The sequence below is a fragment of the Nycticebus coucang genome, chromosome 16 (genome assembly GCF_027406575.1).
Source record: "Nycticebus coucang isolate mNycCou1 chromosome 16, mNycCou1.pri, whole genome shotgun sequence".
Classification (NCBI taxonomy): Eukaryota; Metazoa; Chordata; class Mammalia; order Primates; family Lorisidae; genus Nycticebus; species Nycticebus coucang.
The window spans coordinates 75,773,323-75,798,408 of NC_069795.1; the positions used below are offsets into that span (position 1 = coordinate 75,773,323).

The 25,086-nt window shown below is 37.4% G+C and overlaps 1 protein-coding gene across 10 annotated transcripts in view; it reads right to left on the reverse strand.

Moving 5' to 3' along the window:
• LRCH3 (leucine rich repeats and calponin homology domain containing 3) overlaps positions 1 to 25,086 on the reverse strand; it is a 144,368-nt gene that overhangs the window by 62,691 nt on the left and 56,591 nt on the right. For all 10 annotated transcript variants that reach the window (XM_053564536.1, XM_053564539.1, XM_053564537.1 and 7 more), the window contains exons 2-8: positions 23,261 to 23,405; positions 18,113 to 18,239; positions 15,722 to 15,827; positions 9,494 to 9,630; positions 8,278 to 8,387; positions 2,096 to 2,189; positions 682 to 802 (exon numbers count right to left, since the gene is read on the reverse strand). In XM_053564536.1, coding sequence (XP_053420511.1) covers positions 682 to 802; positions 2,096 to 2,189; positions 8,278 to 8,387; positions 9,494 to 9,630; positions 15,722 to 15,827; positions 18,113 to 18,239; positions 23,261 to 23,405 — 840 coding nt within the window. The remainder of the gene's footprint in view (positions 1 to 681; positions 803 to 2,095; positions 2,190 to 8,277; positions 8,388 to 9,493; positions 9,631 to 15,721; positions 15,828 to 18,112; positions 18,240 to 23,260; positions 23,406 to 25,086) is intronic.

Below are 25,086 nucleotides of genomic sequence, written 5' to 3' on the forward strand. Positions count from 1 at the left end.
GAACTCAAGTGATCCTCCTATCTTAGTCACCATGTGCCACCATGCTGGCTAATTTTTAAATTTTTTTGCAGAGGTGGGGTCTTGCTATACTGTCCAGACTGGTCTTGAACTCATGGTCTCAAGCTATTCTCCCACCTTAGTCTCCCAAAATGTTGGGATTACAGGCATGAGCCACTGCTTCTGGCCAGGTATTTTACATTCTTTTTTCTATATGAAGTCTTCAGAATCTAATGTGTATTTTATACTTCAACAGTTTATCTCAATTCAGAAAAGCTACATTTCAAATGCCCAATATCTGGCTCGGTGCCTATTGCTCAGTGGTTATGGCACTGGTCACATACACTGCAGCTGGTGGGTTCAAACCTGACCAGGGCCTGCTAAACAACAATGACAACAATAACAAAAAAATAGCCATGCTTATGATGGGCGCCTGCAGTCCCAGCTACTTGGGAGGCTGACACAAGAGAATCACTTAGGCCCAAGAGTTTGAGGTTGCTGTGAGCTGTGATGCCAGCACTCTACAGGGGGAAACAAAGTCAGACTCTGTCTCAAAAAAAAAAAAAAAAAAGGAGAGCAAAGCCAGATATACACAAAAGGAGCGAATGTGAAAAAGACCACTTTAAAAAGTTAAGTGAATATAAATAAAGAATAAAGACTTTATGTCATGGAAATTATGTTTACCTCCACCATTTGTCACTACTAAACTGTTACGATTCTCTTGGTACTGGCTTTCTCTTCTCAGTCTTTGTTCTTTAGTAATCTCTGCTACTCGAAGAGGCAGATCTGAATATTCATCTGTAGGCTTAAAAAAGTAGCAAAAACATTTTAAAAAATCATTTCAATTTTTAGACAATGCAAGCATTTAAAGTATGGGTACGGTATAAACTCACTAAAATTTATTTTTAGGAAGTAACAGCAGAAAAGTTCAGGAGATGAAAAATGGTGATGGATGCCTGACACTGAGAATGTACTTAATACCAAGTGAAAACTTGTAAACTTGAAAATGGTTGAAAAGGTGAGTTTCATGTTATATATATATATGTCTTGCCATAATTAACAAAATGAAGAAATAGAAGGATATTCATGACTCTATAAATAGAATATATACATAGATTTAAAGTATTCACATATATACCTGTATAGAAATAGCAATACTGACTGTCCAGATGGACATACACGAGCAATTCCAAATTATAAATGGCCTGTGGTCTAAAAATTTGTTTGTTTTTTTGAGACAAAGTCTCACTATGTCCACTTTGTTGCCCTGGGTAGAGTGCTGTAGCATCACAGCTCACAGCAACCTCAAACTCTTGGGCTTAAGTGATTCTCATGCCTCAGCCTCCCATGTAACTGGGACTACAGGCGCCTGCCACAACACCTGGCTGTTGTTTTGTTGTTGTAGCTGTCATTGTTTTTAGCTGGCCTGGGCTGGGTTTAAAACTGCCAGCTCTGGTGTATGTGGCCGGCGCCCTAACCACTGAGCCACGGGCGCTGAGCCTGTGGTCTAAAATTAATTTGCTTGGACTCCCAATGAAACCATGTTATAAATGGTAGGTTACTGGTCTTGTTCACAAAAGCTGATTTAATAATAAGCTTATTTAATAATTTAACCCAATTTATAGTTAACAATATTATACAGCAGTAATTTTAAAAAGAAGACATAATCCCAATAGTTAAACAGAAAAATGATATAATTAGCTAAAAAAATTATTTATCTTGAGCATATAAGTTCTTGTCTCCTTACCTGTCAGCCTATAGTCCTGTTACCTCACAAATTACTTTCACTTCTACCACCTCTGCTCAAAAATACCCAGACCCTCAAATTTTAGGCTTCATTTTTAACTGGCTCAGCTGTTTGGCTTTCCAGGATATGAAACTATTTGTATGAGACAAGGTAATAACATAAAAAATACGTGATAAAAAGATGGTAAAGAAATAGAATACTGTTTTTGGTGGTAGGACTATGTGGGATTTTTTGCCCTTCCCTTAACTCTTCTGTAATGAGAAGTTAAATGCTGTTAAGACCTTTCCATCTTTATCATTTTATCTTCCTTTAATTAAGAGTTGTAACTTCTGAAATAGAAGAAAAACTTACTTCATTCCCTGACCATCTCTTATCACCACTGTCCACACTATTGAAACCTGAATCCAGGGCTCCATAAGGGCGACTTGAGTACAGTTCTTCATGGCTGCCAAAAAGATACTTGGTTATTGCAAAGTTTGATATTTAAAAAATTAATGTTTGGGCTAACCATAGTGGCTCACGCTGGTAATCCTAGTACTCCGGGAGGCTGAGAAGAGTGGACTGCTTGAGCTCAGGAATTCAAGACCAGCCTGGAGAAGAGCAAGATCCCATGTCTACCAAAAATAGAAAACCTAGCCCAGTTTAGTGGTGGGTGCCTGTAGTCCCAGCTATTTGGGAGGCTGGGGCAAGAGGGTAACATAAGCTGAAGAGATTGAAGTTGCTATGAGGTATGCTACAGAATGAACCTGTCTCCAAATAATAATGAAAATTAATGCTTGACATAAAACAGATACAATTTTATAAAAATTCTCATAGTACTTAGTCACTTAACTATTAGAACTAAGTGAGCATTCTTTTAATTTTTTAATATGAACATTTTTAAATACATTAGAACCTGTGTAGTTAACCACTTCCCTACATCAACGCTTCCTTATACTGACCTAATTTGCATAGACCCAGTGTGCACCACATGTACGTATCAGTAGAGTAGGCCTGGTTCCTTATGGGGACCACCTCTGTATGTTGACCAGTTTGTTTCAGTCCCTTGGGTAATCTTACAGAGATTCTACTGTAGATACAATGTAAGCAGAATAGTATGAGCCCCACCAAGTACTCACTATCCAGCTTCAAAAATATCACAATCTGCAACTCTTATCAATGCCTTCTTCCATTCCCCATGTCCCTCAATTGTTTTTACTTTTAACAGTACTCTTTTTTGAGGTAAAATTTATATACATTGAAATGCATAGATCTTAGCTGTATAATTTTGACACCTCCATCATGATACAGGACATTTCTACTTTGCCAAAAGTTCCCTGTATCCCTTCACAATTCCTTTGATTCTGTCACTGGGTGCTTTACCTCAGAGACATACTGTCTGATTTTTTTTCACCTTAGTGTGGAAGGCTAAATAATGGTTCCCAAAGATGTCCATGACCTAAGCCCTGGAACTTCTGAGTATGTTACCTTACATGGCGAAAGGAAATTAAGGTTGAAGATAAAAATAAGGTTGTTCATCAGCTGACTTTAAAATAGAGACTTATCCTGGCCTAATGTAATCATAAGAGTCCTTAAAGTGCAAGAAGGAGGCAGAAGCCAGGTGTGGTGGCTCACACCTGTATCCTAATAGTCTGGGAGGCTGAGGTGGGTGGATTCCCTGAGCTCAGAAGTTCGAGACCAGCCTGAGCAAGAGTGAGACCCCCAACTCTAAAACACAGCCAGGCATTGTGGTAGGTGCCTATAGTCACAGCTACCAGGGAGGCTAAGGTAAGAGAATCCCTTTGCGCTCAAGATTTGGAAGTTGCTGTGAGCTATGATGCCACTGCACCCTACACAGGGTAACAAAGTGAGACTCTGTCTCAAAAAAAAAGGAGGCAGAAGAGATCAGTGATGTGATGTGACGTTAACTTGAAGATGGAGGAAGAGGAACATATGCCAAGGAACAGGCAGCCTCTACAAGCTGAAAAAGGGAAGGAAATACATTCTACCTGGAGCCTATTGATAGGAACTATGCCCTACCAGTATCTCAATTTTAGTCCAATAAGATCATGTTAAACTTCTCAAAAATACTGTCAGAAGTAAAATAAGATAATAAATTTGTGTGTTTAAGCCTCTATATTTATGGCAATTTATTATGGCAGTATAGAAAACTATTACATTTGCTTTACTTATTCTAGAACTTATAGAAATAAAATTATATGTACTCTTTTTTATCTGGCTCTTTTATTTATTTATTTATTTTGCTTAGCATCGTGTCAGTGAGATTCACAATGTTTTTGCATTCCTATTTATTGCTGAGTACCATTCTACTGTATGAATAAACAATTTTTTAAACTCATTTTCTGTTGACAGATATTTAGTATGTTTCCATATTTTAGCTACTGTGAATAAAACTCCCATGAACATTAGCAAACAAGCCTTTGTATAAATTTGCTTCATTACTCTAGGTAAATACCTTGTAAGTAAAATTAATGGGTTGGTTAGAGGACAATTACAGGTCTAACTTTCTATAAAATTGCCAATTTGTTTTTGAAAGTAGTTGTACCCTTTCGCATCCTATCAGAAATGAATATATTTGCATTCTAGCTGCTAATATTTGTGTTGTCAGTTTTTTTGTTTTGTTTTGTTTTGAGACAGAGTCTCACTATGTCACCCTCGGTAGAGTGCCATGGCATCACAGCTCACAGCTCACAGCTCACAGCAACCTCAGACTCTTGGGCTTAAGCGATTCTCTTGCCTCAACTTCCCAAGTAGCTGAGACTACAGGTACCTGCCACAATGCCCGGCTATTTTTTGTTGCAGTTGTCATTGTTGTTTAGCTGGCCTTTGAACCCACCATCCTCAGTGAAATGGCAGGCACTGTAACCACTGTGCTATGGGTGCCAAGCCGTGTTGTCAGTTTTTAATTCCAGCTATTTTGGTGAGTATAAAGTGGTATCTCACTATCTTACTGTGATTTTAATTTGTATGTCTCTAACTAGCAATGTTGAGTATCTTTTTGTGTGCTTATTGGCCATTTATATTATCTTCGTTAAATGTCTGTTCAAATCTTTCCCATCAATAAATCTCAAAAGTATTTTGCTAAGTAATAGAAGCCAGACACAAAATGATACATACTATCTGAAATTCTAGAAAAGACAAAACTACATTGACTGGAAGCAATGGATCAGTGATTGCCTAAGGCTGGGGGCAGAGGAAAAGAACTAACGGTAAAGGGGCATGAGGTGGATAGAAATGTTACATATCTTGATTATGTTGGTGGTTTCATGACTGTATTGCTATACCAAAACTTACTGAAGTATATTACTTAAAATGGGTGGCTTTTATTATCTGTAAATTGTACCTCGATAGAGCTGTTAAAAAAAGAACAAGAATGGCAAACCACTTTGCCAAAGTAGATGTAGTATTTTTATATTTCTAGAAGCAATGTATCACACTCGTTGTTCCACATCCTCACCAATATTTGGTGTTACCTGCCTTCTTCTTCTTCTTTTCTTTTCTTTTGAGACAGAGTTTCACTTTGTCACCCTCGGTAGAGAGCTCTGGCATCACAGCTCGCAGCAACTTTAAACTCTTAGTCTCAAGTGATCATCTTGCCTCAGCCTCCTGAGTAGCTGGGACTACAGGCGCCGGCCACAACGCCCGGCTATTTTTTTAGAGACGCAGTCTCACTCTGGCTGAGGCTGGTGTCGGACTCATGAACTCAGGCAATCCACCCACCTCAGCTTCCCAGATTTATAGGATTACAGGCGTGAGCTACTGCACCTTACCTTCCTTCTTAATTTCAGTCATTGTAGTGCAGCAGTTCTCAACCTGTGGGTCGCGACCCCTTTGGGGATCAAACGATCCTTTCACAGTGGTCTCCTAAATACATCCCGCATATCAGATCTTTACATTAAAAGATTCATAACAATAGTAAAATTACAGTTATGAAGTAGCAACAAAAATAATTTCTTTTTTTTGAAAGAGTCTCACTTTGTCCTCCTCAGTAGAGTATCGTGGTGTCACAGCTCACAGCAATCTCCAGCTCTTAGGCTTAGGCGATTCTCTTGCCTCAGCCTTCCAAGTAGCTGGGACCATAGGCACCCGCTACAATGCCCGGCTATTTTTTTGTTGTTGTTGCAGTTTGGCCAGGGCCAGGTTCAAACCCGCCACCCTCAATATATGGGGCCAGTGCCCTACTCACTGAACCACAGGTGCCACCCAACAAAAATAATTTTATGGTTGGGGTCAGGTTGCGGCATTAGGAAGGTTGAGAACCACTGTTCTAGTGCATGTGTTGTGACAAGTAGTATCTCACTGTGATTTAATTTGCCTTTCCATGGTGACTAATGATGTCGAGCACTTTCTGGTGCAATTACTGGCTACTTATATATCTCTCTGTAAAGTGTTCAAGTTTTTTGTCCATTTTTCTTTTTTTTTTTTGAGACACAGTGTTAGTATGTCACCCTCAGTAGAGTGCTGTGGCGTCACAGCTCACAGCAACCTCAAACTCTTGGGCTTAAGTGATTCTCTTGCCTCAGCCTCCCAAGTAGCTGGGACTACAGGTGCCCACCACAATGCCTGGCAATTCTTTTTTTTCTTGCAGTTTGGCCGGGGCTGGGTTTGAACCTGCCACCCTTGGTATATGGGGCTGGAGCCATACTCACTGAGCCACAGGCGCTGCCCGAAAAACACTGTTCTTCTGGTATTGAATTCTGAATTCCATATATTCTTCTGTAGTTTCTATACATAGTTTTTTCATTGCTATCACAATGCACCAGTAAGGTACAAGTAATCCAAGCAATGTACTTGGATTTTACAAAACAAGAGCCAGTTTTACTACTTACCAATTTTACCTCCAACAAGTCACTTAACCTTTGTAAAATGAGGATAAATCATTTCCTACTTTTCTACCTTTCATATAAAGTAAAAGCTTTATATAAGTTGAAAACAAAATAAACCCTTATATGAATGTCATTTATTTACTTCTTTTTTTTAGACGAGGTCTTGCTCTGTTGCTTGCACTGGAGTGGCAGTGATACAAATATAATACCTCACTGCAGCCTCAAACTCCTGGGCTAAAGCCATCTTCCACCTCAGACTCCCTAGTAGCTAAGACTACAGGCACCTGCCACCATGGCTGGCTAATTTCTCTTTCTTTCTTTCTTTGGTTGGTAGTGACAAGGTCTCACCATGTTGACCAGGCTGGTCTTCAACTCCTAGCCTCAAGAGATCCTCCTGCCTTGTCCTCTCAAACTGCTTGGATTATAGCTGTGAGCCACCCCCACCCAACCTCTCTTTTTTTCTTTAAATTATGAATTATTTTAGTTTTTCTCCTGTGGCCCAGGAAGTACGGGAGGCCTGCATGTATTGCCCAGCTCTGAATGGACACATGTGGGCCAATTCAAATTAATTTTTATATAAATGGGCCCTGACTTATGATGATTCACCTTACTATTTTTCCACTTTAGGATGGTATGAAAGCAATACACATTAATTAGAAACTGTGCAACCATCTGTTTTGCACTTTCAGTATGGCATTCAATAAAACTTTATTATAAAATGAGCTGTGTTGGATGATTTTGTAGTCTAATGTAAGTGTTCTGAGCACATTTAAGGTAGGTTAGGGTAAGCTACAATGTTTGGTAGTGCAGATATATTAAATGCATTATTGACTTAGGATATTTTTAACTTATAAAGGGTTTATAGAACAAAACCCCATTGTAAGTTTAGGAGCATTTCTACTTGTTAATATGTCTGCTTTTAGAAACTCTACCAAATGGAAGGTTTTAAATCTGAAAACTGAGAAGCAAGCTTATTAGAACTATGCTTTTAAGCAAAATTTAACATATTCTAAGAAAAAGCCCAAGGGGTTCTCTTTTGAGTAAAGTACATGAACACTATTATACCTGCACTGGGACATCTATCTTGCCTGTTTAAAAGCCCTTGAATTTAATTCTTGTTATTTAAGATTGTTCCAGATGGTTGGGATAGCCAAAGAGATAACCTTCTAAGTCACAAATTATGCAGCTGAGTGATTCACAGACTAAGAAGTCCTGAAGTGATGTTAATAGTCAACAAATCCAACATCTTCACTCCCCAAAATGTCTTGCCTTAAGATAGGTAGTAACAGAGGTAAGGTTAATATTCGAGTCACTCAGACCAGTAGTTTTCAACTGGGGATCGCCTAAGAGGACATCGATAATGTCTGGAGACATCTTTGTTCGTCACACTAGGAAGATGCTATTGGAATCTGATGGCTAGAGGCTAGGGATGCTGCTAAATATCTTACAATGTATAGGACAGTTCCTCACGAAAACGAATTTATCTAATTCTCGACTAAAATGTCTACAGTGCCAAGGCTGAGAAACCCTGACTTAGAATTACACTTTGTCAGATCTAGATAATCACTTTTACACTTGATGCAAACATTCTGAGATTAAGTTTTAAAACAGCTTACTTCCCATTAATCAAATATTCAGGCAAAAATAAGAATCCAGTTTGCTTATATGTAATGAAATATAATAGATAAAAGAATAAAAGATACTTACCAGGAGCCAAAACCCAAGGGTCTTCTATCATAATCTGGCAGATCTGGAGCAATCTTACAAGCTTGTATATTCAGGTATTTAAATATGTGGATTTTTCCTTTTATACATATCTAAGTAAAGTAACATATAAATGTAACCAAATTATTACTCATCTGAAATGATGAAATATTAATCATATAAATGTAACCAAATTATTACTCATCTGAAATGATGAAATATTAATATTATTATTAATAATATCTATTTGTTGTTACCTGTCCCAGAGGTATTCTTTAGGTGTATCAGACACTTCTATTGTTAAAGTTTACTCATGAAGTTACAGTTGCCATAAAGATAACCTCATGCTTGTATAAAATCATCAATAAATTACAGAGTTAAAAAAGAACTACAGTGAAAAGTTACAGGTTGGAGAGTATTTAAAGACTGTAAAGTGTCTAGATTCTATATGTAAACCTATCTTCTAATTACTAAATAGCTTCTTTGATAAACAAATGACCAAACTGGCTAAATGAGAAACTTATGATTTTAGAAATTAGGAAGGTATAACAATGGTTAGAAGAAATGCATTGATAATCTTTAGCTCTCAAAGTTGAGTACTTTTCTTATCTCTAGCATTCATGTTATCTATAATCAAGTTTTACTAGTAAAAATTAAGAAAGAAATTAACTGAAATTTTATTAGAAAAAAATTTAGGAAGAATTCTTCAAATTAAAAAAATACCAATTCAGTGAAAGTAAAAACACTTTTGGAAACATCAACCCATCATCTATCTTTCATCACATTATAAAGAATACGTGTATGTGTGAATTTAAAAGAACTCATTTTCTTTTTTTTTCCTTTCTTTTTTTGTTTTGTTGAAACACAGTCTCAAGCTGTCAACCTGGGTAGAGTGCCATGGCATCATAGCTCACAGCAACCTCCAACTCTTGGGCTTAAGTGATTTTCTTGCCTTAGTCTCCCAAGTAGCTGGGACTACAGGCGCTCGCCTCAATGCCCGGCTATTTTTTTTGTTGTAGTTGTCATTGTTCTTTGGGAGGCCCTGGCTGGATTCAAACCTGCCAGCCCTGGTCTATGTGGTCGGTGCCCTAGCTGCTAAACTACAGGCGCCACGCCTAAAAGAACTCATTTTCTAACATAAATATAAATTTACATAATCAAATTTAAAATATCATCCTTTGTCAAAAAAAGTCCACAGCATACTTCAACTATGGTTTACCTGTGCAGGGGGTGACTGTAGAGGATTGTTATCTAGGGTAATCATCTGTAGGTGCCTGAGGTTTCGAAAACAAATAGGGATTGTCGTAATTTTATTGCATGAAAAGTCTAACCGTATCAAAGGCAATTCTGCCAGCTCTGCATGGAGATAAAATAGAAATTAACAATTAATAATATTTTAAAATTGGACAATTTTTACAAAAGTTTCTAGTTAAATATGGCAGATTTAACATAGGTATTTATCTTGATTCTCTCTTAGAGATTAACTGGTAGCAAAGTGCCATAAAATAAAATCTAATTGCCTGCAGATAGGAGTACTAATAAAAGGCAAGCAGTTTGACCCCTCACAGAACCACAGAAAAGTCTTAGAATCTGAAGGCTCTAATACCACAAATGGTAAGGCTAACAAAAGGATTAGTTGCCAGTCTGTAAAGAACAGTTAGATCTCTAAGTCCTCAACCCCAGCTCACACAGCTGGGAATCTACCCCTCTACAATGGCTCCCAAGAGTGACCAAGTTATTTTCTAGTGAAATTGAATGAAATGGTCTGAACTCAGAGACGCCAGGCATAATGGAAAATCAGGAAGAGTGGCCAGTTAAAAATGGAGGAGCTAAGTGAAAGTCTACACACTTAATGGGAAGACATCAGCATCTTCCAGCCCATGCTATCTTGCCTCCAGCTCTTGAATGCCAATAGTTAGGAATGCACATAATAATGTAGAAGAAATGGAGCATCTTTCTCTGGAGAAACTATACAGACCTATCTATATAAAAGGCCATAGGTATTGATATGCAATTTCTTCTCATAAAGTACCCAGTTTGTTGTCTAATTGCCATTACACAATTCCTGCTCAGAATACTTACAACTTCTAACCTGCTATATACAGAAAGTATATTGATCCACAGATATTTGTTATAAGAAGTCTCCAACATGTAAGACATAAAACAAAACCAACAAACCAACCATAAAAAGGAAATGAGAAGAAATAGGTAATATAAAGGAAACAGAAGAAAATTTTGAAAAGCTAGAACTAGTATCTTCCAAGAGATAAGGTACTTAAGTACTGAAACATAAAAGGGACTTTTTTTTCTTTTGAGACAGAGTCTCACCCTTTCACCCTGGGTAGAATGCCGAGGTAAACAACCTCAAACTTTTGGGCTCAAGTTATCTTCTTGCCTTAGCCTCACAAGCAGCTAAAGGAATTTTTTTTTTCTTTTTAATCACAGAATAATAAGAGTTCTTAGAGATGAAAAATACAATGGCAGAAATTAAAAATTTGGAATGATTGGAATGTAATTGGCTGAAACTATTTTACTGTAGTGTAACAAAAGAACAAAGAAGTAAACAATTAAAAAAATAAGAAAAAAAATCACAAGATGAAAGAGATCTAACATCCAATTAAAAAAAATGCAGGCCAGGCACAGGGCTCACACCTGTAATCCTAGCACTCTGGGAGGCCAACGTGGGTGGACTGCCAGAGCTTAGGAGTATAAGACTACCCTGAGCAAGAGTGAGACTAGCTGTTTTGAAAGATTTTTATCTTTTTTCTTCCTTCTTCCTCCCTAGAAGAAATAAGAATAATTTATGTTTAGAGCAGTGCTTCTCAAGCCTTACTGGGTATAAGGATCACCTGCACATTAAAAAATAGATTCCTGGGCCAGGCTCAGTGGCTCATGCCTGTAATCTTAGCACTCTGGGAGGCAAAGGTGGGTGTCTGCTTGAGCTCAGGAGTTTAAGACCAGCCTGAGCAAGAGCGAGACCCCATCTCTACTACAGATAAAAAAGTAGCCTAGCACTGTGGCAGGCACCTGTAGTCCCCACTGCTTGGGAGGCTGAGACAAGAGGATTGCAAGAGTTTGAGGTTGCTGTAAGCTATGATGCCATGGCACTTTAGCCTAGGTAAACGGAGTGAGAAACCATCTCAAAATAAAAAAAAAAAAGAAAAGAAAAGAAAAAAGGCTCAGCACCTGTAGCACAGTGGTAGGCACCAGCCACATACACTGAGGGTGGCAGGTTCAAACCCTGCCAGGGCCAGCTAACAACTGCAACAAAAAAAAGAACGGGTGTGGCTCGGCGCCTATAGCTCAAGCGGCTAAGGCACCAGCAAAACCAGCGCGGGCCTGCCAAACAACAATGACAACTACAACCAAAAAATAGCAGGGCATTGTGGTGGGCGTCTGTACTCCCAGCTACTTGGGAGGCTGAGGCAAGAGAATTGCTTAAGCCCAGGAGTTGGAGGTTGCTGTGAGTTGTGATGCCTCAGCACTCTACCCAGGGCGACAGCTTGAGACTGTCTCAAAAAAAAAAAAAAAATCCAGGCATTGTGGTGGGCACCTATAGTCTCAAAACAAACAAACAAAAAAATCCAGAAAGAGAATGGAGAAACCAAAAGAAAGGAAAAGTATCAAAAAGAAATATAAGATAATCTCCCCAAACGGAGAGTATGATTCTCTAGTTTGGAAAGAAGCCCAGCAAGTATACAATACATTAAGCTAGGACAACTCATTCTATGCCACAGTATCACAAATTTCACAGCAGCAGAAAAACAGGGACGAACTTAAAATTTTCCATAGACAAAGTGTTGGTCATAAAAAACTGGGGCTAGGAATGAAAGATATATTTTCAATTTTTAGCACTGAAGGCTAAAAGTGAAAAAAGACCTAAAAGTCCTGAGAGAAAAAGTTTTCAACCTAAAATTTATTATCAAACAAATTGTTAATTAGGGTGAACATAGAATACAGATAATTCTTTTTCAACTGGGGTCTCAAGAAAATGTTCTCTTTTGAGAGTTCTCAGGAAACTACTAGAAGATGTTCTCCAGCAAAACAGGGAATAAACTAAGCAAGAGGACGAGCCAGAGTCCAGGTATTGGTAATATTTAATACAGAAAGAAAGCTGAGTGGCAACACTAGAGAACAACCAGCCTTCATCAGAAGAGAAAGAAAAGGCTCAGTGAGAGAAATATGCAAGAAAAAAGAGATTAGTTTGACTAAGAAGGCTGCTGGACAAACAGGGTGGAATTAGCTATAGATACGTTAAAAAAAACAACAACCAGGCTCAGCACCTGTAGCTCAGCGGGTAGGGTGCTGGCCACCAGGGCTGGTGAGTTCAAACCCAGCCAGGGCCCGCTAAGCAACAATGACAACAACAACAACAAAAAAAATAGCCGGGCATTGTGGCAGGCACCTGTAGTCCCAGCTACTTGGGAGGCTGAAGCAAGAGAAACACTTAAGCCCAAGAGTTTGAGGTTGCTATGAGCAGTGATGCCATGCACTCTACAGAGGGCAACATAGTGATACTCTGTCTCAAATAAATAAATAGAACCAAAAATTAAATTAAAAAAATAAGGAATTATTAACTCTACAAAACAACAGCAACAGGGCAGTGCCTGTGGCTCAAAGGAGTAGGGTGCCAGCCCCATATGCTGGAGGTGGTGGGTTCATAACCCAGCCCTAGCCAAAAACTGCAGGGAGGGGAAAAAAAAAAACAACAAGATGTATAAGAAAGGAAATAAAACCACAGTGTATCACCTGAATTGGCAAGGAACAATATTTATATAATTAGTAAACAATGAGTAAAGTTGTGATAGAACTACATTGAAAAGATGGGAGGAAGGAAGTGAAGATATAGGTGGATGGTGTAAGGAAGTCAAGTTCTCCTCTATCATAACAGAAAGTTGACATTAAGTGCCAAAGTTGCCAAACCCAATAATAGCTTGGAAAGCATATCAATTAGAAATATGTCAGTGTGGGTGGTGCCTGTGGCTCAAGGAGTAGGGCGCCGGTCCCATATGCTGGAGGTGGTGGGTTCAAACCCAGCCCCGGCCAAAAACCACAAAAAAAAAAAAAAAAAAAGAAATATGTCAGTGTACACAGCTATGATTTAATAATAAAAAAAAAAAAAGAAAGAAATATCTCAGCAAATACTAGTGGAAAGAAGTCAAAGGAGTTTAATGAAGATTAGATACTTTGGGCAATTGAAACTGGGGCGTGGGGAGGTTTGAAGAAGGGGAATGATTATTTTAAGCTTTCTAATAATTTTTGAATGATGTGCTAAATTATTATATTTGGTAAAAATTAGATTAAATTAAAATCAAAATAGCAGTACAACAAAAGATGTAATAAATTATCTACCAAATTGTAACATGTTAGAGATTACCCATCAATTAACATCCACACTAACTTGTGTAGCTGTTGGAATAAAGCTTCTCCTGCCATCTCAGTTCAACTATATACACTGAAATTACAAAACAAGCTATTAAAAAACCATTTGAAACTATTTGTTTGATAGTCTACAATTTAAATAAGATAACGAAATAAATGAGATGATAAAACCATTAGACTGTAATTATCATCTGAAATCTCTAATTTCAGTTTTATTGAAACTCCAATGTTTTCATTAATTGATTTCATATTAAAGAAATATAATTTTATAAGTAAGCCTTTAAAGATCAACCACAGTAAATGGGACCTAAGTAGAAGTATAATCCTAGAAAGAAGTCTGGGGTTACAAGGTCCTAGAGTCATAATTTTGGTTCTGCTAAGGGCCTTTATTCACATTCCTGAATTAGCAGCAAATGGAACCAGGAGAAAATGAAGAAGACCAAATAAAAGGTGTGAAGATTACTGGACAAGTGTAACAACAGGCAAGATACTGTCAGATTTTTGGCAGTATGGCTGTATTAAGTGTATAAAAGCTATTTTCTTGTAAGTTTACTTGGAATCCAAAATGTGAAAGCTACACTACTATGTCAAAAATTGATATTTTACTGGATCAAATTGGTATAAATGTTTGTATTCTACAACAAAAGCAAAAATGTCATTAGTTAATTCAACATTTCTTGTATACTGTAAGTCATGTTTTGTACAAGGATATAGAGAATCATCATAAAATCTTTCAGAAGACTCTTTACCTTTCTGAATTTTTTACAAATAAATTTCTGGAATGTGATTCAAATTAATCTAGAAGATTATGTAGGGGGAAAGAAGATGAGAGTACACATGAAATAAGAGCTGCCATGAGCTAAGGACTGTTGTTGCTGGGTGATGAGTACATGGAAACTCACTGCTCTCATACATATATGTATGAAATTATCCATAATAAAATTAAACAAATATAGGCTGGGCATGGTGGCTCATGCCTGTAGTCCCAGCACTGTGGGAGGCCAAGGCGGGTGGATTGCCTGAGCTCAGAGGTTCGAGACCTGTATGTAACAGCAGTGAGCCAGAGCAAGACCCCGTCTCTACTAACATCAAAAACAGCCAGATGTTGTGGTGGGTGTCTGTAATCCCCGCTACTGGGGAGGCAAGGGGACAGAGCATCGCCAGAGAAAGAACATCTAAAAAAAAAAAAAAGGAGAAGGAAAATGTACAAAAAAAACAAAAACAAAAACAAAAACAAAAGTACTTCAAATGAAGAATGAACAAGCGAGCTGAAATTAAAAAAAAAAAAAATTAAACAAATATACATTCTGGATCTAATAAAATAACGGTTCTTCCCAATTTTACCTTCTTTTATAGCATTTTCTTTCATGAATTTGTATTTGTGAAAGATTGATAAGTTATAGTTAATGTGTTTAATCATTATTATCATTCAAATACATGTACTAGAGTTTATTATGGTCAGCCTAAAATAAGCAGTCTCCTAGTGTAATCTCACTGTCCATTCATTATTCAACCTATGTATTACCGCCACACAATTTGCCTTTGAACATTTTAAAGTGAAGGATGAAGTTAGGTTTAAATCAAAGTCCATTTTCAAGTCAGTGTTAATTGTTGGAATGTTTTTCATTGTACTAAACTATCCCCTCATCAAAACATGTTACATTTCCCCCAAACAGTCATGCTTACTGAAATTTCCAGTGACTCTATCCTGAGTTATCAATTAGATCAGTTGAAAAGATGTAAAAATAAAATCAAAGGTCAATAGATATCAAAACTTTTCACTGAAGAGTTTTTTTTTTTTTTTTTTGTGGTTTTTGGCCGGGGCTGGGTTTGAACCCGCCACCTCCGGCATATGGGACCGGCGCCCTACTCACTGAGCCACAGGCGCCACCCGTGAAGAGTTTTTTAAAATTTACAATGGAACAGATAATACTATCAAATAAAACATTAGATTTCAAACACTGAATATAACTCTGATATATTTTTGTATTGTATCCATCAATGTAGGAGAGCTTTAAGATTAAAAGAAAAATACTAAGAAAACAATTATTTCACACTCTCTCACCTTCAGGCAAATGTATTAAGTGATTCCTTCTTACATTAAGGTCTCTCAAGGCCTCCAGATTGCCAATTTGGGAAGGTATAGTTTGAATTTCATTGCAGCTCACATCCTATTTTGAAAAGATGGAAAGTAAAAATTATTTTTATATTACAAACTTACCTGCTTTAAACATCTATAAAATGAGAATATATAATATCTATGGTTCTCGGCTATAAAAATAAATTATGATGCTATGTCTACGAATAATTCTATAATTTGAACTCGCATTTTTAAAAAATTGATAGGCTTTTGACTAATTCTGTATATAATATAAATTTTGTATTTTGTGAGCAGAATTAAAATTAAATAATTTAAGGTGTGAATAGGAAAACTAGAATATCAAATCAAAAGAAAATGTTAGTAAAAAGGTAAAGTAGAAGGCCGGCGCCTGTGGCTCAATGGAGTAAGGCGCCGGCCCCATATGCCGGAGGTGGCGGGTTCAAAGCCAGCCCTGGCCAAAACCTGCAAAGAAAAAAAAAACAGTAAAGTAGAAAAAAAGTATAAAACTAAGTTTATTTAAGACAATAATTTTATTTCCTGTTATTCTAATGAAACTAGAAAGACAAAAGATAAAAATAATAGCAATACACCAGGCACAGTGCTCAGGCCTATAATCTTAGCACTCTGTGAGGCCGAGGTGGGCAGATTGCCTGAGCTCACAGATTTGAGACCAGCCTCAGCCAGAGCACGACCTGTGGCTTTGTGATGGGACTACACGGGAGGGTGAGGCAAGAAAACCACTTGAGCCCAAGAGTTTGCGGTTGCTGCGAGCTGTGACACCATGACACTCTACAACGGGCAACATAGTGACACTCTGTCTCACCAAAAAACAAAAAACAAAAAGTGGGTTTTGTGGCAGACGCCTGTAGTCCCAACTATTCAGGAGGCTGAGGCAAGAGAATCGCTTTAAGCCCAAGAGTTTGAAGTTGCTGTGAGATATGATGCCACAGTGAGACAGTCTGGAAAAAAAAAAATAACAATAAAATGATTTGAAAGGAAATTCCCATTTTAAAATACCTGTTCAGGCCAGGCATGGTTAACTCATGCCTGTAATCCCAGCACTATGGGAAGCCGAGGCAGGTGGACAACCCAAGCTTAAGACCGATCCGAGCAACTCTAAGTTCAAATTATAGAATTATTCTTAGACATAGAATCATAATTTACTTTAATAGCTAAGAACCATAGATGTTCCTGGCTCCGCTACTCAGGCTGTAGTGTAGTGATGCAGTCATAGCTCACTGTAGCCTCTAACTCCTGGGCTCAAGGGATCCTCTTGCTTCAGCGTCCCAAAAAGCTATAGCTACAGGCACCAGTATCACTACACCTGGGTATTTAAAAAAATTTTTTTCAACATGGGGTCTTGCTATGTTGTCCAAGCTGGTCTTGAACTCCTCGCTTTAATTGAGCATCCTACCATGGCCTCCCAAAGTGCAGGAATTACAGGCATTAGCCACTGTGTTAAGTGTACTTGTGAATTTTTACATGTAATCTTTAATATTCATAACCCACCTGAAAAAAAGTGGTTTGATGCGTAGTCAAACTGTATGACATATATATTAATTTTTCTATTTATGCTACTGACCTTTGTTACTAAACCTACATGGACTATACTTTAAAATCTCAATGGACTTAATAGTATTCGACTACTTTAGAAATATGAAACATGGGCTTTGAAGTTAAGGTAGATTGGTTTCAAGGTCTATTTCTATTATATAACCTTAGTCAATTTACTTAACTATCTGAGTACTACTTTCCTCAGCTATAAAATGAATATAATTTTAGACTCAACTCATAATAATATTATTGTGGAAATTAAATGAGAAAATTTTTATTGTCATGCTCAGAACATAAGTACTTAAGAGTTGATTGTTTTTTTATAATTTAAAAGGAGTTCAATTAAGTATCTTAGAAATAGATAGCAATAAAGTAAATTTTACTTTATAAAGAGTGGGAGACAGGTTCTAAAGATAGAATGTTGCCTATTCCTCTAGAAAGGCTAAACAAAAATCAAAATATTAACAAAATTTAATTTCTCAAAAGCTTAATAACATAGAAATCACTTAGTATCAGTCAGAACATAACTCTAATGACCTTTACCCATTCAGTGGGGGCCTATTAGAATTGTACTTTCATTTTTTTTCTTAATCTTGTGCCAAAGCACTAGAGTACTATGTAGAGTAGTACTAATATAGTACTAGAGTACTATCATTCAGTAAGTTACTGAATGATAATGATTATCATTACTGAAAAATATAATAGCTCAAAAACCTATCTTACTAATAGATCTTTACTATATAAAAGAATTTGATGACTGAATATATATATGAGACAATAAAAAATAAAATATTAACTTACAAGTTCCATCAAGTGTCTGAGGTGCCCAATTTCTTCTGGAAGTGAGACCAATTTGTTATTACTTGCAATTAGAACTTTCAGTGGTAAACTGCACAAGTGTACTGGCAATGTTGACAGTTGGTTGCGACTAAATATTGAAAATATTACAAAGAAAAAAGTGTCAGATCTTAGCACTTAAGAAAAATTTTTCATCTTTCTCATTCTATACTCAGTAAAATAATATGAATATTGCAAAGAAAACAACAGGATATTAGATTTGAGTTCTAGGTTTCATTTCATCAGTTGTCAGTTTTATGGTTATAGGCATAGCTTTGGACTTAACCTGCATTACAGAGATTCCTCCTATATTGCAAGGCTCTTGCACAATAAAACTCCTTCATAAAGGCTCAGCGCCTGTAGCTCAAGCAGCTAAGATGCCAGCCACATACCATACAGAGCTGGTGGGTTTGAATCCAACCCAGGCCTGCCAAACAACAATGACAACTACAACCAAAAAATAGCCGGGTATTGTGGCGGGCGCCTGTAGTCCCAGTACTTGGGAGGCTGAGGCAAAAGAATCACTTAAGCCCAGGAGTTGGAGGTTGCTGTGAGCTGTGATGCCACAGCATTCTACCCAGGAGGACAGCTTAGGCTCTGTCTCAAAAAACAAACAAACAAACAAACAACTCCTTCATGAATAATGAAGTACTATACAAACATACATTATGTTATTAATGTAAAATTTATATAAGAAAAGATATAAGGCCAGGCGAGGTAGTTCATGCCTATCATCCTAGCACTCTGTGAGGCCAAGGCATGTGGATTGCTTGAGCAATCCATGGGTTTGAGACCAGCCTGAGGCAGAGCAGGACCCCATCTCTACTAAAAATACAAAAAACTGAGACTCAAAGGAATAGGGCACCAGTCCCATATACCGAAGGTAGCGGGTTCAAACCTGTCCCTGGCCAAAAACTGCAAAAAACAAACAAACAAACAAAAAAAACCCCAAAAACAAAAAAACTGAGGCAACAGGATGGCTTGAGCTCAAGAGTTGGAGATTGCTGTGAGCTATGCCGCCACAGCACTCTAAAGAGGGCGACATAGTATGACTGTCTCAAAAAAGAAAAAAGAAAAGATGATAAGAAAAGATACATACCCATTATCTCTTTTTCCTTCTGAGGAGTTATAAACAAAATTTATAATCTACTTTCTTCATCATTATAATATTATTACTAAATGTACATAAATGATTTAAATATAGTTGTATGGAAAACAAGTTGTCATTTCATATATCATACCAATTAAGGTATAGATAAAAATTTTTATTTATATAAAACATGCAAATTAGAACTGAAAGTAAAATAATAAAATATCTCTCATTAGAGTAAATACACATTAAATTTTACAGATGTAGATCTAAACTTTTAATCTTTAGAATCAATTCCCTACCAATTTTCTTTTTTTTTGAGACAGAGTCTCACTATGTCATCCTTGGTAGAGTGCATCACAACTCACAGCAACCTCAAACTCTTAGGCTTAAGTGATTCTCTTGCTTCAGCCTCCCAATTGGGTAGCTGGGACTACAAGGCTCCCACTACAACGCCTGGCTACTTTTTTTGTTGTAGTTGTCATTGTTGTTTAGCAGCCCTGGCTGGGTTTAAACCTGCCAGCCTCGGTGTATGTGGCCTACGCCCTACCCACTGAGCTCCAAGTGCCACCGCAATTTTCAAGATCTTTTGTTTATTTAACTAATAATAGATCATGAGCCTTTAAAATTTTTTAATCTTTTAGTAATTCTACTCCTAGACATTTATCTTAAGAAAAAAATAAATATTTACAGATAAAGTTCTCTATTAGTATTATTTTTATCTTAGTGAAAAAATGGAATAAACTTAATTATAAAGGAAAATGGATATTCAAAAATCTATGAACTGCACAACAAAATAATTACATGTAAATATTTCCAAAGGACATTTCATAACAAAGAGAAGAATCCATTTAGAAATTGACTAAAAGGCTTGGCACCCATAGCTCCGTGGTTACAGCACTCACCACATACAGTCAGGCTGGCAGATTCGAACCCAGCCCAGGTCAGCTAATCAACAATGACAACTGCAACAACAACAAAAATAGCCAGGTGTTGTGGCAGACGCCTGTAGTCCCTGTAGTCCCAGCTACTTGGAGTCTGAGGCAAGAGAATAGCTTGAGCCCAAGAGTTTGAGGCTGCTGTGAGCTGTGGTGTCACAGCACTCTACGGAGGGTGACACAGTGAGACTCTGTCTCAAAAAAAGAAAAAAAAAAAAGAATTGACTAAAAGCCTGGACAACCAGAAGGAAAAGATCACCTATTAACTATATAACTCATACACAACATTCTGATGAATTTCCCTTATACTTCTCTACATTTGTGCATCTTCTTCAATGAACTTTTTGTAACTTTTATTGTGAAATAGAACCACAAAAGAGTTCTTATAAGATATAGAAAAATGGAGTAAATAAGTTATATAAATGCATTTATACATTTAGAAGTCAGTAACAAAAATACATGGTCATCAGAACCAAACAAAATGGCTCGGCACCCGGAGCACAGTGGTTACAGCATCAGCCACATACACTGAAGGTGGCAGGTTTAAACCCAGCCTGGGCCAGCTAAACAACAACAACTGCAACAACAACAACAAAATAGCCAGGCACCTATAGACCCAGCTACTGGGGAGGCTGAGGCAAGAGAATGGCTTAAGCCCAAGAGTTTGAGGTTGCTGTGAGCTGTGATATCACAGCACTCTATTGAGGGCGACATAGTGAGATTCTCAAAAAAAAAAAAAGAACCAAACAAAGTAATTTCAGATGTATTCTAATTTGATAAAACTAATTTAAAAATGTAATTGAAGGGCAGCATGTGTGGTTCAGTGGGTAGGGCACAGGCCCCATATACTGAGGGTGGTGGGTTCAAACCCGGCCCTGGCCAAACTACAACAAAAAAATAGCTGGGCGTTGTGGCAGGTGCCTGTAGTCCCAGCTACTCAGGAGGCTGAGGCAAGAGAATCGCCTAAACTCCCAGGAGTTGGAGGTTGCTGTGAGCTATGTTGCCATAGCACTCCACCGATGGTGATAAAGTGAGACTCTGCCTCTAAAAAAATAAATAAATAAAAATAAAATAAAATAAAATAAATAAAAAATAAAAATGTAATTGGAGAACACCGCTGCAAGCCTACTAGGCTAATGGCTAGCAGGGTTTATTAATTACAGACACTTTCAAATTATGATGGCTGGCTTAGGATTTTTCAACTTTACAACAGTGCAAAAGCAATATGCAGTCAGTAGAAACCATATTTCAGTACGGTATTCGATAAATTGCATAAATTGAACCTGAGATATTCGATACTTTAATATATATGGGGTTTGTGTTAGATTCTTTTGTAGTTTTTTTGTTTTTTTTGTTTGAACCCACCACCTCTGGTATATGGGGCCAGCGCCCTACTCCTTTGAGCCATAGGCGCCACCCTGTGTTAGATTCTTTTGTCAACCATAGGTTAATATGAATGTTCTGAGCACATTTAAAGTAGGCTAGGCTAAGCTTTATTGTTTAATGGGTTAGGTGTATTAATCTTTTGACTGTGAACAATGCCTTCACATCAAACAAGATATTCTGGTGTGAATTTAATTTAATACTGCAAGCCTTGTTTATTTTGCAAACAAAAACTTAATGACACATGTTACTGTTACGTGACCTGCAACATACACTTCATTCTCAATATATCTCACAGTTGTGCCTGAAGTAAACTGTACAAATAGTGGATTCTTGTGGGACTATATATAAATAAGGAGTATGATAAATGCAACATTACTAAGTTCAGAAGACTCAATGATAGTTGGAGAATTTGGATATAGAGGTACCTTTAAAAATATTTCTCACAAAAAATGTAAACTGTGAATTACCTCAGAATCGGATTTAGAAAATGAAAGTGTAGAACCTATTTCAAATTTTGAAAAAGTTAATCCTCTGCAACTTCAATGGAGAGAAAATTTGAATCCCAAAATACATGATTTTGGTGTTTTATAGTTGTAACATACAAAAAAAGGATTATTAAATTTTTATTGATATGGCAAAGCTTTATCATTTCATGTCAAATTGTTTTGTTTGCATATTACCTTTTTTTAAAACATAAAATACTGAAATTGAAACCAACTTGGATAAATTATTTTGATTAGTAAGAAACCAAAGAACATACAGCAGCGTGGTGTGTATAATAATCATTATACATGCCAATCACTACACACCTCAATTGGCACCTTTTTGTTTCTGACTGTTCTGCAGTCAAAGGGTTAAATGCATTTCTGAGTTAATGACTGGTTTATTAGGATGTAACCTAATGATAAGTCAAGCAGCATCTGTATTACAAAGCCAAAGATAAAGGGAAAAACTAGAACAGTGATTTTCTTTTTCCTTTTTTTTTGTCTTTTGAGACAGTCTCACTTTGTCACCCTCAGTAGAGTAATGTGCTGTCATAGCTCACAGCAACTTCAAACTCTTGGGCTCAAGTGACTCTCTTGCCTCAGCCTCCTGAGTAGCTGGAAGTACAGGCACCCACCACAACGCCTGGCTATTTTTTTGTTGCAGTTAGGCCGGGGCCAGTGCCCTACCCACTGAGCCACAGGCACCACCCCTCTTTTTTTTTTTTTGATCAACATAATTTAAGTGTGCTGTGGAAATTTAACTATAGGTCAAGTGTGCTATGAGATTAAAAAGGGGTGAAAAACATTGAACTAGAGAGATGTAGAAATACTGTTAAGAACACGTGCAGAAACTATTGATAAAAACAGATAATGTAAATGTTTCAGTGAAAGAGAAGAAAAAAAAATTTTTTTTTTTTTGAGACAGAGTCTCACTATGTTACTCTCACAGCAACCTCAAACCGTTGGGCTTAAGAGATTCTCTTGCCTCAGCCTCCCAAGTAGCTGGGACTACAGGCACCTGCCACAATACCCGGCTATTTTTTGGTTGTAGTTGTCATTGTTGATTGGCAGGCCTGGGCTGGGTTCTAACCCACCAGCTCGGGTGTATGTGGCTGGAGCCATAGCCGCTGAGCTACAGCTGCTGAGACATGAAAGAGAAAATTTTAAAGACCATATAAACCAACAGTTAAAAACAGGAAAACAATATTCTTACCTAATATTTAAAAATGTTAGCGCTTGTAGGTTTAGAACCGCCTCTGGAATATACCGAATACAATTTTGGTACAAGTTGAGATTTTCAAGGGAAACAAAGTGACATGCTTCTAAAGGAATTTCTGAGAGGCGATTTCGTGACAGGTCTGAAAGAAAAAATAAATTAGGTTTAAAATCAGTCCTTAGAACTTATTTAAGTATTAAATAAATAAGCAGGTTTTGTGATTATTTAAATTCCCAGTGTCCCTAATTATGGAGATTAGCCCAAAGAAAGCATTCAAATGTTTATTAATTGACTAAATAAGCCATTTTAACATGACTCTAAACCCAATGGTAGAAAATGCTAGTTTGAGTTTCCACATATACTAAAAAATAAGACCGTTACTCTTTAAAAGTAATGCAAGTCCTAAGGCCTATCTGCCTATAAATCACATATCAAAGATCATTATCACTCTGTTCCAAATAAATATTCTAGCAAACAAGTGGAGCTCTAAAAGCTACTTTCCCAAAGGCACAGAAAACATTCTGAGGTTTTTGAAAAGCAAAACAAAGCAAAACATACTGTCCCTTTAACTAGTCAGATACCAAGGTCATGTCAAAAGGACTCAGGAATCACCTTTTTTCCTACTGGTGAAAGATGAGACAATATGAACTTCAATACAGAAAATTCCAATATATTAAAATCTATCACATAGAGTAGAACCTCCATAGTTGACCACCTCCCTACACTGAACACCTCCTTAAGTTGACCTTATTTTCATAGACCAGATATACATCACATGAATGGATAAGGCCTTCCTCGTTATGTTGACCACCTCTGTATGTTGACCAGTTTGTTATAGTCCCTTGAGTGGTCAGCTTACAGAGGGTCTACTGTATTTAAACTACATGGATTATGACACATACAACCAAAAAAGATAACAGAGATCCAATTCATTATTTTATTTATTTATTTTGAGACAAAGTCTCAATATGTTGCCCTCGGTAGAGTGCTGTGGCGTCACAGCTCGTAGCAACCTCAAACTCTTGGGCTTAAGCAATTCTCTTTCCTCCACCTCCCAAGTAGCTGGGACTACAGGTGCCCGCCACAACACCTGGCTATTTTTTGACTGTAGTTGTCATAGTTGTTTGGCAGGCCCAGGCTGGGTTCAAACCCGCCAGCTTTGGTGTATATGCTGGCACCTTAGCCTCTAAGCTACAAGTGCCGAGTCTATTTTTTCTTTGTATATATTCATGGAGTACAACTGCAATTTGACTATATTGATATACTACCACATTGTGGAAAAGTCAAGGCCTTCAGTCTATACATCAACAAAGCAATACACATTGTACATACCAAGCAAAATCTCATCATCCCCCCGCTTCAACTCCCCACCCCTGCAAGTCTTCATTATCCATCATTCCACACACTGCTTCCATATGTACATATTATTTAGCCCCCACTTCTAAGCGAGAACAAAGGGCATTTGTCTTTTTTGTGTCTGAGCTGTTTCTCTTAAGATAATGGTTTCCAATCCCATCCATGTTGCTACAAAAGACGTAATTTCATTCTTTTTTATGGCAGAATAGCATTCCACTGCGTATACATACCACATTTTCTTTATCAAATCCACTGTTGATGAACATTGAAGTTGACTCCCTATCTTTGCTGTTGTGAACAACACTGTGATGAGTATACTTGTTTGTTTTTTTGAGACAGCCTAGCTTTGTCACCCTCAGTAGAGTGCTCTGGTGTCATAGCTCACAGCAACCTCAAACTCTTGGGCTCAAGCAATTCTCTTGCCTCAGCCTCCCAAGTAGCTGGGCCTACAGGCATCCACCACAACA